The 12,608-nt window shown below is 37.6% G+C and overlaps 1 protein-coding gene across 1 annotated transcript in view; it reads left to right on the top strand.

Annotated features, from left to right (window-relative positions):
* Positions 1 to 12,608, top strand: part of DYNC1H1 (dynein cytoplasmic 1 heavy chain 1) — a 98,169-nt gene that overhangs the window by 55,464 nt on the left and 30,097 nt on the right. The window contains exons 39-55 of the mRNA XM_027849135.1: positions 8 to 214; positions 1,474 to 1,595; positions 2,262 to 2,427; positions 2,811 to 2,974; positions 3,827 to 3,956; positions 5,012 to 5,145; positions 5,419 to 5,533; positions 5,886 to 6,047; positions 6,126 to 6,340; positions 6,451 to 6,655; positions 8,045 to 8,218; positions 8,335 to 8,454; positions 8,610 to 8,730; positions 10,602 to 10,797; positions 11,497 to 11,614; positions 11,729 to 11,944; positions 12,284 to 12,496. Of these exons, the coding sequence (XP_027704936.1) occupies positions 8 to 214; positions 1,474 to 1,595; positions 2,262 to 2,427; positions 2,811 to 2,974; positions 3,827 to 3,956; positions 5,012 to 5,145; positions 5,419 to 5,533; positions 5,886 to 6,047; positions 6,126 to 6,340; positions 6,451 to 6,655; positions 8,045 to 8,218; positions 8,335 to 8,454; positions 8,610 to 8,730; positions 10,602 to 10,797; positions 11,497 to 11,614; positions 11,729 to 11,944; positions 12,284 to 12,496 (2,778 nt within the window). The remainder of the gene's footprint in view (positions 1 to 7; positions 215 to 1,473; positions 1,596 to 2,261; positions 2,428 to 2,810; positions 2,975 to 3,826; positions 3,957 to 5,011; positions 5,146 to 5,418; positions 5,534 to 5,885; positions 6,048 to 6,125; positions 6,341 to 6,450; positions 6,656 to 8,044; positions 8,219 to 8,334; positions 8,455 to 8,609; positions 8,731 to 10,601; positions 10,798 to 11,496; positions 11,615 to 11,728; positions 11,945 to 12,283; positions 12,497 to 12,608) is intronic.

A 12,608-nucleotide genomic window follows, 5' to 3' on the forward strand; every position in this document is an offset into this window, starting at 1 on the left:
TCCTTAGGTTGTTGGGCTTAACTTCTCAAGTGCTACTACTCCAGAGCTCCTTCTAAAGACCTTTGATCACTACTGTGAGTACAGGCGTACACCAAACGGAGTGGTGTTGGCCCCAGTTCAGCTTGGAAAGTGGTTGGTTTTGTTTTGTGATGAAATCAACTTGCCAGATATGGATAAATATGGAACACAGAGGGTCATATCATTTATCAGACAGGTGTGTATACTTTAAAACAACCATAAGTTAATTGTGTCTGTCATCTCTGACAAAGTTCCCCATGTTATCCTTGTAAACAGGGGATCTGGGCTTGATGGTCATATAATTAAGTTGCTATGGAACTAGTTTAATGACAGACAACAAAGAATAGTCATGGACTAAGGTCAGCTTGGAGGGCAGTCTCCAGCAGAACCACCCTAAGGTTCTGTCCTTAGAGACTACTCTCAGAAGTTTAGATGGAAACAAAGCTGGCACTCTTCTCAGATTTGCATTTGACTTGAAGAAGCACAGAGGGATGTTTAACCCATTTTAGATAACTGAGTCCAGATTGAAAAAGTTGATGACAGGTTAGCGTGGTAGGCCAAATAAAATGAAATTTAATAAGGATTAATCTGAAGTTACAATGCTGGAGTTCAGAAAGTCAACTTCATTGATGTGTTGGAATAGATATGACTAGCTATAGATAACAGTTCTCTGAGAGAAATCTGGGGATTTTATTGAACCACAAGCTTCATGTGAGTCAACAGAGTGATGGGGCAACAATAACAACAACAAAAAAAAAAAGAAAAGAAAAGAAAAACCCAACAACAATAACAAAAAGCTAATGCTGTCCTAGATTGCATTAAGAAGTGTGAGGGTGGTATAGTAGAGTTCCCCTATACGTTGCCTTTCCATGCCATACCCAGAGTTCATCTGTTGGGAGCCATAGTTTAGGAAGGACATAGACTGCATTGTGCTTTGAATAAGGCAACCAAAATTGTAAAGGGTTTTGACATAATGTTAGATGAAGAGCAATTGAAAGAACTGGAAATATTTATTCTGAGGAAGAGAAAACTTATGGAGAACATCATAGGTCTCAAGTAAGAGGAGGTGTTAGATTTGTTTTTGGTACAGACGGCAGAACTAGGAGCAATATGTGGAAGTCATAAAGAGGCAGATTTTGGCTTTGTTGTAAGGAAAAATGACTTTCAAATTAGAGCTATCCATAAGTGGAGTGAAGGTATTCTTTGGAAGTAATGATTTCTGCTTCATTGGTGTTCTTCAAGAAGAGTCTGGACAATCTGTTTTTTGGGATGTTGACAAGAGATTCCTTTTCAGGTATGAATTGGATCTCCCATCATCCTTCAATTCTCCATTAAGGAATTGGGGGAAAAGATTATTTTATTTTGTATGGGAGTGTTTGTGATTTTTTAATTATATCTTTCCAATTCTTAGATTCTTTGATTGTAATCTTTCATATTCCCATTTTTGTCCTTCAGATGGTAGAACATGGAGGATTCTACCGAACATCTGATCAAACATGGGTGAAACTGGAGAGAATTCAGTTTGTTGGAGCTTGTAATCCACCTACTGATCCTGGAAGAAAGCCTCTTTCACACAGGTAATAGCTTTGCACATTTTACAATTTTAGCACAAACCCAACATTACTTGTAATTTGATTTACACAAATAAAATCCAAATTTAAGTATAAAAGGTAGTTTAAAAAAAAGAGGTAGCATAGAGTAGTGCAAATCTACTAATAGCTAGTACCAACACTTTAGTTAGAGAATCTCAGTTTTTAGTCATTCTCTACCAAGTGACCTTGGACAAATGATTCCCCCTTTGGGGGCCTTAGTTTCCCTACATATAAAAACAGGAGCCCTGTACCTTTTCAGTTCTTAGGTTTTATGACTTACTCTAGTTCTTTACAAGCATTCTCTCTGGCTTTCTTGCCCTTTTTGTTGTTCTAGAAAAATAATTTTTTTCTTAAATTAACACACCTTACCTTCCTAGTCGTCTGTATTGATTTGATACCATTTGATTTTGCCCTTTGAGTACTTACAAAGCCAAATCAACAATTTCATGGAATTTGAAATCTAGGTGACTATAGAGGCCTAGTGAGTTCCTTCCCAGATCTAACAAATGAAACTTTCAAGTAAAGATTAAGCAGCAATGATTTGGATCAAAATGGGAAAGGGAATAGTAAATGCTTATTGGATTTGATTAAATGGTTAACTTGATTTTCAGATGAAATTTCCTATTTAAAATGATTTGTTGTTTTCACCAGATTTTTACGCCATGTACCAGTAGTGTATGTGGATTATCCAGGACCTGCATCACTAACTCAGATATATGGCACATTTAACCGAGCAATGCTGAGACTCATTCCATCTCTTCGAACATATGCAGAACCTCTTACAGCTGCAATGGTTGAGTTCTATACAATGTCTCAGGTACTTTTAATCTAAATTTGCCACCAAGTTTTTGTCTAATTATTGGGCAGATTATTTTTTTTAGTCATCTTTCTATTCGATGCCTTTTTTAGACTAGGGGATTTTTTTTTTCTGAGACCTTTTGCGTACCTATGTATCTATGTGTCTGTCTGTGTAATGTATATATAAATATTTGCGTAAAATAATTACATGTTACTTGTATGTGATGCACTTTTAACTTTTGATTCAACAAACGTTTGTTAAATATCTCCAACATCCAAAGCACACTACACAAGATACTGGGAGTATAGGATAAACGATGATCAAGGAGCTTATGTTCTCTACCCTTGTTATCTTGTAGTAAAATATTCTTACTTAACTTTTAAACTTTTGTAACTTTGCAGGAGAGATTTACTCAGGACACTCAGCCTCATTACATCTATTCACCCCGTGAAATGACCCGATGGGTAAGGGGTATCTTTGAAGCCTTAAGACCTTTGGAGACTTTACCTGTGGAAGGACTTATTCGAATTTGGGCACATGAAGCTCTCCGTCTCTTCCAAGACAGGTAAGGAAAATGAAGTGTTTGAAAACAGAACTTATTTGGAATTTTTGTCCTCTGAAATGACAAGCAGTTAACCACACTGTATTCAGCTTTCAGTATTGATTACTCACATTCCTTAACCTAAGTAGCTTTCACCCTTGTAGACCCAGGAGGAGGAGCTCATGATGAATTAAATGAGAAAGGAGACTTTTTCTCATGTGAGCTGTCTTGATATTCTGTCCTCCCAGTGCTTACTGCAGTACCTGGCACATAGTACGCATTTAATAAATACTTGTTGACTCCTGTGGTAACCTTAGTCATCATTCCACCTGGCCCATTCGATGTCAGGGATGGCCTTGGGTTCAGTTAAAGTTCAGTTTAGCAGTGCATGGCACCCAGGTACTGGGTCTTATTGATTCCAAGCCCAGGCTCTATCCCCTGCACCATCTAGCTGCCACTTTCTTCTCATAGGACAGTCATATTCTGTTACATTCATATACTATAGTTTGTTCAGCTATTCTCCCATTGATGGGCACCCTTTTAGATTGCATTTTTTGCCTCCACAAAAAGAACTGCTATAAATACTATAAATACTTTTTCCTCTTTTTTTGATCCCTTTAGAGTGTAGGCTTAATAGTTTTACTGCTGGGTCAAAGAGTAGGCACAATTTAGTGACTTCTCGAACATAGTTCCAAATTGCTCTCCAGAATGGCTGGACTGAGTCACAGCTCTATCAGCAGTAGAATAATGTGCCTATTTTCCCATAGTTCCTCCAGATTTATCCCAAGAGCGTATAAAACACTGTGTGTAGGAACAGCATTTGTATCTAGACCTTTTTCCTTCTAAGTCACTGTTTATTCTTTTCCTTAAAAACAGACTCGTGGAAGATGAGGAGAGACGTTGGACTGATGAGAATATTGATATGGTAGCTCTAAAGCACTTCCCTAACATTGACAAAGAAAAAGCCATGAGCAGGCCCATCTTATATAGCAACTGGTTGTCAAAGGTAACTTGAACCTAAATAACTTCATTAATAACATCACTTTTTCTGTTGTCCTTTTATGACCTCTAAATTTGACAAAGTTCTTAAATGGAGCTTCTTTTGTAGTAGGTATTTACAGTCAAGAGTAATCTCAAGTTGAGAATGAGAACTTGTAAAGTAGAAGGCAAGCTTCTTGAAGGGAGGCACTGTGTAGTTTTGTCTTTGTATCCACAATGCCTTGCACAGAGTAGGTGCCTAATAAATGTTAGTAGAATTGGTCCTTTTTTTTTCTCACTTATCTAAGATGGTCTGTCCAATGACAGAGAATCCAAGCATAGTGATAGAATGTAATGCTTCCCTTTTCTACCGTGTTAAGAATTTCTGACGTTATTTCCAGAATCACACAGAGTTTTTGTCCTTATCTATAGGCAGCACTTTTCCCCCCAAGTTTGACTTGTATAAAACCTGCAGCTTATAGTCAGTGCTGAACATATTTTCTTACTAAGGGATTTTGTTTTGTGGGTACATCTTATCTACATTTGTACCAGCACATCAATGGAACAGCCTGGATTTTGTCAGTTTAGTACACCTGGGATAGGGTTGTTGTCTAAATTGGTAGAACTTCCTAAATCATCTTGATCTTCATCTTTTCATTACCTATTAAGATACTTTACTAATAGTGTGAGTATATCTTAAATTTGTGTATCGTGACGATTTCAAAAATACTTTTACAAATGTTATCTCATTTAGTTTTCACCACAACCCTATGAAATTAGGCCAAAAATTATAAAATAATGTCTTTTTATAGTTGCCTATCATAGTTATTTTTAAACATTTAAAAATTTTTAAGGACAGAAAAGTTACTCTTGACCCTATGTATGTTTGTCTTCACTTAACTTCAAGTATATATGGAACTCTTAAAACTTAAATATTTAATTCTTTAAATCTCAATTAAGTTCTACTTCTGAAATCTTGGCTTACCACTCTTGTTGATATGATTTTCCTTACTTGAGTTAAATGTAACTGTGGAGGTATATACATACATGTGTGGTATTTTTTTGTTTGTTTGTTTTTGGTAGGATTACATCCCAGTGGATCAAGAAGAGTTGAGAGATTATGTCAAAGCTCGGCTGAAAGTATTCTATGAAGAAGAACTTGATGTGCCTCTGGTGCTGTTTAATGAAGTTTTAGATCACGTCCTGAGGATTGACCGGTAGGTGTAATGCTGTCATTCCTGGTGTGAGAATGGATGTTACAATTTACTAAAAAGCAAAACAAAGCAAACCCTTCTTTCCAGCTTGTAAATCAGCTTACGCCAGCACTGAAGGAAAATTTCTGAATATAAATCCTAACCTGTGCGAGATGTAAGACTCTATCTTCCATAATGCTGCTAGATCTCAGAACCTTTTGTGTTGTTTCATTTTCACAGTGATACAAAAATCTTATGAACTTTGCATTGAGTTGTCATTTTTTAAATATTTTTCAGAATTTTCCGTCAGCCTCAAGGTCATTTGCTGCTTATTGGAGTTAGTGGAGCAGGAAAGACTACTCTTTCCAGATTTGTTGCTTGGATGAATGGTTTAAGCGTCTATCAGATTAAGGTAGGTACAACCTGGTGTCCATTTATAACACCAAAAGCCTGTGCATTTAATATTATTTTAGTTACTAACATACAATATTTCCCTAGAACAGGGGTGAGGAACCTGTGGCCTCAAGGCCATATGTGGCCCTCTAGGTCTTCAAGTGCAGCCCTTTGACTAAATCCAAACTTCACAGAACAAATCCCCTTAATAAAAGAATTTGTTCTGTAAAATCTGGACTTGGGTCAAAAGGACACACCCAAGGACCTAGAAGGTCACATGTGACCTTAAGGTCGAAAGTTCCCCACCCCTGCCCTAGAAGAATAAGATTCTATGTCATAAATTAATTTTATCCTCTGAATTATCTTTATAGGTCCACAGAAAGTATACTGGTGAAGATTTTGATGAAGATCTCAGGACTGTGTTGAGACGTTCTGGCTGTAAAAATGAGAAGATAGCATTCATCATGGATGAGTCCAATGTACTGGATTCTGGGTTCCTGGAGCGAATGAACACCCTCCTTGCCAACGGAGAGGTAATTGAATAACACATTGAATCGACCTATCTGGTAATTACCGAATTTTTGAAAATGTGGTTCATTTTTCCCTGTTAGGTTCCTGGTCTCTTTGAAGGAGATGAGTATGCTACCCTTATGACCCAATGTAAAGAGGGCGCACAGAAAGAAGGTTTAATGCTGGATTCACATGAAGAATTGTATAAATGGTTCACTAGCCAAGTTATCCGCAATCTCCATGTTGTGTTTACCATGAATCCATCTTCTGAGGGACTGAAGGACAGAGCAGCTACTTCACCTGCTCTTTTCAATAGGTAACCTGATGCACTGTCACTTTCTGTTTCAGACACAGTCCCTTAGGTTCCTGATCTACCACAGAGGAAATGCTGTTGTGTAGAAAGACATGAGACTCTGTCTTTTTTAGGTGTGTGCTCAACTGGTTTGGGGACTGGTCCACTGAAGCCCTCTATCAAGTCGGCAAAGAATTCACTAGTAAAATGGACCTTGAGAAGCCAAATTATGTCGTGCCAGATTATATGCCAGTTGTTTATGACAAGCTACCGCAGCCGCCGTCCCATCGGGAAGCCATCGTGAATAGCTGTGTGTTTGTTCATCAGACTCTTCACCAGGTAGAGTCTATCACTAGGCTAATTTGCAAAAATCAAATTTAACCCACATATACAAGAGTAATTTTTTTCTATCAGACTTTTGACAAATTTAATCAATTAGGATTAAATTAGGATCCTAATTGACATCACCATTTTACGATGCAAGAATATGTCGTAGAAAATCTTTAGTGTGAAGCTTATTCTTACTAAGGTGAACAGAATGAAAATTATTTTTTTTAATATTTATATTCTTTATAATCAATTATCATATAATTAAATCATAATGAAATGCTTTTCAGTAATAAAAAAGCAGTGCCTTAATTGCAGGGAATTGCAGTCACACTGTTTGACCTCCAAGAATATTAGGGAATTAAATATTGAAATGCTATTTAATCTTAATTCACGGAGTTGCTTCATTCCTTGCTTTTGTATAAGTCGAGGGACTTTGGCTATCGTACATAGAATTTTAACCATCAGGTTTATCTCCTTCCCACTCCACCCCTTTTCATCACAGGTAAAAGTAATACAAAAAAATTAAGGTCTTCTCTATTAAGTAATATATGCATATGATATTTATTAATATTTCCAGCTGAAAAATTGGCTTAAAAGTTCAACTTTATCATCCTTATCTAAAAGTATCTTAATTTCGTTTTGAAAGTAAAAGGCTTAATGCAATTGGAACTTGAACATTAAAAATACAGAAAGCATCTTCACAAATACAGATCCATCTAATTTGCATCATTCTTTAAATCAGGACTGGACTGTTAGACAAGATATTTCACAGTTATTCATGATCAGAGATTCTAGCTGGTAAAATCAATTTAATCATCGGGTAGAGTTATGATGAATGAATAAGCACGTATTAAGTGCTTATCCTGTCCTAAGCTCTGTGCTAAGTGTATGTGATCCAAGTAGGAGAGTGAGGCAGTCTTTGAGCCCAGGGGCTAATAGGAAATAACACGTGTGGAAGGTTTCAGCTCATGACACATTTTAAATTTCTAAAGTTTTTTTTTCATGAGTACGCTAAATAAGACAGCAGATTTCTTTCTCATTGGAAGCTTTTTTGAGAAATGGCATCAAACCCACCAATTCTCACTTAAAGCCAGCAAATAAATTTCCTTTCTGGGACATGCTGCTTTCAAGTACTCTCTTAACTGTGTCCTCTGCCTGGGCGATGCCATCTCTTCTGTAGGCATCTATGTAAGAGAATCCTGTGCCCTGACCAGTCTCTCATTCACAAAATCCACTCCAGTTAAGTCTGCTTCATATCCCTGTCTCCATTTTTAGCCATGTGGCACCTGTATACTTTTGAACAAAAATATTCTTGACCTATTCAGTATTTCCCTTTTGGAATTTGATTCTGCTTACTAGATGTCCTATGTATACATTTTTATATCTTTCATTTTAAAGGCTAATGCTCGTTTAGCAAAACGAGGAGGCAGAACTATGGCAATCACACCTCGTCATTATTTAGACTTCATCAACCATTATGCTAATCTGTTCAATGAAAAACGCAGTGAATTGGAAGAACAGCAAATGCACTTGAATGTTGGCCTTAGAAAAATCAAAGAAACAGTTGACCAGGTATGGCTTTTTTCGATTTGAAGCAAAAGGAGGGTGAGAAAGGAGGAGGGAAGGAGCAGAGCGGGGTGGTGGAAGTGGTGGGCCCCACACTACACACCTGTGCACTGTCACCTCAGGTGGAGGAGCTGCGTCGGGACTTGAGGATAAAAAGCCAGGAGCTGGAAGTCAAGAATGCTGCTGCTAATGACAAGCTAAAGAAGATGGTGAAAGATCAGCAGGAGGCAGAAAAGAAAAAGGTTGCTATGTTGTTTCATTTCCCTGTGAAACGTAGGGAGTTTCATAGGAATCATAGGAAGCTAGTTTTTTATTCCTTCCCCCCCCCCCCCCCCAGAATATTGAATAAATTAAGCAGAAGCCAGTATGTGACTCCCAAACCACTGTATCTTTATAGGTTATGAGCCAAGAAATTCAGGAACAGCTGCACAAGCAGCAGGAAGTGATCGCTGACAAGCAGATGAGCGTAAAGGAAGACCTTGATAAAGTGGAGCCTGCCGTCATTGAAGCACAGAACGGTATGTGAGCACAACTAAGGGCTGAGCTTCCTAGGAAAAGAGCCTTCAAGTTCAGGGCTGTCAAACTTGGCTTTCTCTGAGGTGATGCCCAGCAGGGTGACACATACTCTAAGGGAGATTGTCTTTCTGCACCTAAGAGTAAAGTGGGTAAATCCTTAAAAAAGAAAGACCTTCAAAGGGAAATTGTCCTTATCTCATAGAATACAGTCAATATGTAGCCTGTTTCATAAGGAACCCACAGTTAGAATGTCAAGGGAAGGAGCAGAGGACTGACAGTCATGAGACCTGGAATCTACTCCTGGCTCTGCCCCTAAGTCAGTGTGGGGATCTGGGCGAGTCACTCACGTTTATGGGTGAGCTGACAGAGGCCCAGAGAGGTTAAAGTAGTTGAATTAAAAATCTGTCTCTTCCAGGTCCCAAATTGAAATTGAAAAACACTAGTATATATACTTTAGTCTCATTTTTAATTTAGAGATTGGAGTTTATTTGTTTTAGGTGATTGGGTCATTCTTTGCATGGTGTCCCTGTGTTAATGCATTATATTAAAACATACAATTCCGCTTCAGAAGCCAATAGGAAAACATTCTGGTTCTAAGTCAGTACTTTAAATTGAAGTAGAGACAGCAGTCATTTCTTCTCACTTTCTTCCCCTCCCTAACTCTGCCAAAATTCATCTTTCCAGCTGCAAAATAATTATGTTGACAGAATATCTCTCCCTGACACCTCTGTAATTCATTTTCAATCTTAGAATTTTCTGTTTCATTCTTTTCCTGCCATCAGGTTTTATTGTTTCTAATAATAAAACCTTGAGGTTTTTATAGTTTTCTCATTCTTTAAGGTAAAGGACTCAGGTTCTAGGGCCTTCCATTTAAAACTAATGCATTATGTAATGCTAATAACTTCCTTATGGATTCTTTGGAGGCAGTGGCTCCTCAACCTTTGGAAATGTGGTAAACTGATTTAAATTTTTATTGCTCGTTTTATTATTTTATTCGGGATAAGATCTAATTCTATCCTTAATACAATTTTTAATAGAATTTAAGGATAGGAGGTTACATAGGTCAGTTGATGTAAGATTTGGCTGTCATTTTAGACATAAATTTCAGCTCTTGGAAATTTTGCTTGGAAAATTATAAGTTTTCTTGCTTGGAAATTATAAATCGTGTTGGGCTCTCTCTTTTTCTAATTTGCATTTTCCCTTTCATTGTTTAAAATTCTCTTAATTTTTTGTTTTTTTTTTTAAAGAAATTATTTTATAAGCATGAATAAATTACTATTAAATTAGTAGTAAAAGTTTCCCCTGCCAGAAGTAATTTTTTATCCCTTGGTGGTGGTGTCTTGCATAGTGAAACTCTCTTCATTATTATTTTTCACGGAATCAGTTACTAAAAAAGAATGGGAAAACTGGGCTGGAAAGTGCAAAATAAAACATGTAGGTAATGTAGATATTGTGTACAGTTTACCTGTGTGAATAAGAGGGTTTTACTATGTTATTAGTCTTTTCAAATGTCATTAGGGTTGTCATTGTAAGTAACCTGTTCTGTCCATCTGGTGTGTACAGTAAATTTTGCAGAAATACTGTGCTTCGTGTTGGTAACTTAATCTAGTTAGTTGGCATTCTATATGACAAAATTCCATTTCTAGTGATGGGAATTCAGAAGAGCTAAATACCTGGGATATCTGCCAAATCTTACGTTAGTCTAGCAGATCTTCTTAGCCATAGCATGAATTTTCAGAAGAGGCTCAAAGATTCAGGTTGTGATTGTTATTTCTGTCTTACTATGTTTGTACTCGATCTTCCTTTTCCCCTCTCCCCAATCAATACTTTCTCTACTCCTTCTGCTCCAACTGGTTTGACTGCTGTCTTTTAGCTGTAAAATCAATAAAGAAGCAACACCTGGTAGAGGTCCGCTCTATGGCAAACCCCCCTGCAGCGGTGAAGCTGGCCCTAGAGTCCATCTGTCTGCTGTTGGGTGAAAGCACCACTGACTGGAAACAGATACGTTCCATCATTATGAGGGAAAACTTCATACCAACTATTGTAAACTTTTCTGCTGAGGAGATCAGGTGATTAAATGAACGTACAGTGCTATTGCTGGGAATTGAAAGAAATTGTTCATAACATATTTGGAGATAGTTGTCTTTATCTGGAAGGAGGAATTTAAATTTGGCAATGGAATTTCTTATATTTAGTAGAAATCCTCATTGACTTTGTGATAGTCATCTGCTTTGTATATCCTCTTTGGTGGTGTTCCCTAAAAGACACCATGTTTTATCAGACGGATGTCTTTTTAGGCAAATTTTTTGTAAGTGAAGAACTGAAATTTCTTTCAGACGTTCCCAGCAGTAGTGTTATAATTCCTTAACCTCTTGCATGCTGAATGCTGTTTTCATCCCCCACAAATAGCTGTGAGCTCTATAAGGAAGCAGCATCTTATTGAAGTAAGAGCAATGGCCAACCCTCCTGCTGCAGTAAAACTGGCTTTAGAGTCAATCTGTCTTCTGTTGGGTGAGGAAACTAATGATTGGAAAAAGATCAGACCAGTTATTCTCAGAGATAATTTCATCAGCAGCATTGTCAACTTTAATATTGAAGAACTAAGGTATTGGTTTTAGTTTTGTCTTTAGTGGTCATTTGGGGTAATGTATAGAAACACTGTAGAGACTTTGAAGTTGAACTTTTTGCACCTTGAAGAACTGAATCCCAAAGAGATGCTGACCTACTCTTCTCTTATATTTATTCTAAAGAGCATAATTCTTTTGCAGCGATGCCATAAGGGAAAAGATGAAGAAGAATTACATGTCAAATCCAAGTTACAATTACGAAATTGTAAACAGAGCATCCTTGGCTTGTGGTCCCATGGTTAAATGGGCAATTGCACAGGTAATTCTTGCCACATGGAATAACCATACATAGAAGCATTTACTCGTGAAATTTAGTGACTGGAAGATTCCTTAAACTGCCTGTAATAGTGATCAACTTTTGTATATCTGACAGCTTAACTATGCAGACATGCTAAAGCGAGTAGAGCCCTTGCGGAATGAGTTGCAGAAACTAGAAGATGATGCCAAAGACAACCAGCAGAAAGCTAACGAGGTGGAACAGATGATACGGGACCTGGAAGCTAGCATTGCTCGGTACAAGGAGGAGTATGCTGTGCTGATCTCAGAGGCCCAGGCAATTAAAGCGGACCTCGCTGCTGTGGAAGCAAAAGTAAGATTTTACTGCTGACCCTTAAGTTGGTTCTTGTTCCATTTTTCCAAATGCCAAATTTACTAAAAAAATGCTAGAAGATGGTATTTGAGAGTAATGTATAAGACTTTCATTTTGGTGGAAAAGGGGATGATATCACTTGATATATGCTGCTTTAAAACCAATTTGAGGCTGCATGGTGCAGGTTCTGTGTCAACAGGATTTTCTAAATGCCTTCATTAGCGTTTTGTGAGAGTAGAAATGTTAGGCACCAAGACTGTTTTCTAACCATTCTTGGATAATCAACTTAACTTTAAATGATGCGTATGGTTTTAATTAAATTGCATGCTTTAACTTTAGGTCAACCGAAGTACGGCTCTCCTCAAGAGCTTGTCTGCTGAGCGTGAACGCTGGGAGAAAACGAGTGAAACCTTCAAGAACCAGATGTCTACAATCGCAGGAGACTGTCTGTTGTCCGCTGCCTTCATTGCATATGCTGGCTATTTTGACCAACAGATGCGCCAAAACTTATTTACTACTTGGTCCCATCACTTACAGCAAGCGAATATACAGGTAAAAATCCACCAAGGCTTATATTCTGGTGTTAAAAGTATAAGACCAAACAATATTGGGTTGGCTTTTGCAAAGACAGCTAGTTTTGTGCAGAAGCAGGGCATTTTGATGA

Source organism: Vombatus ursinus, unplaced genomic scaffold (genome assembly GCF_900497805.2).
Source record: "Vombatus ursinus unplaced genomic scaffold, bare-nosed wombat genome assembly UNPS02007284.1, whole genome shotgun sequence".
Lineage (NCBI taxonomy): Eukaryota > Metazoa > Chordata > Mammalia > Diprotodontia > Vombatidae > Vombatus > Vombatus ursinus.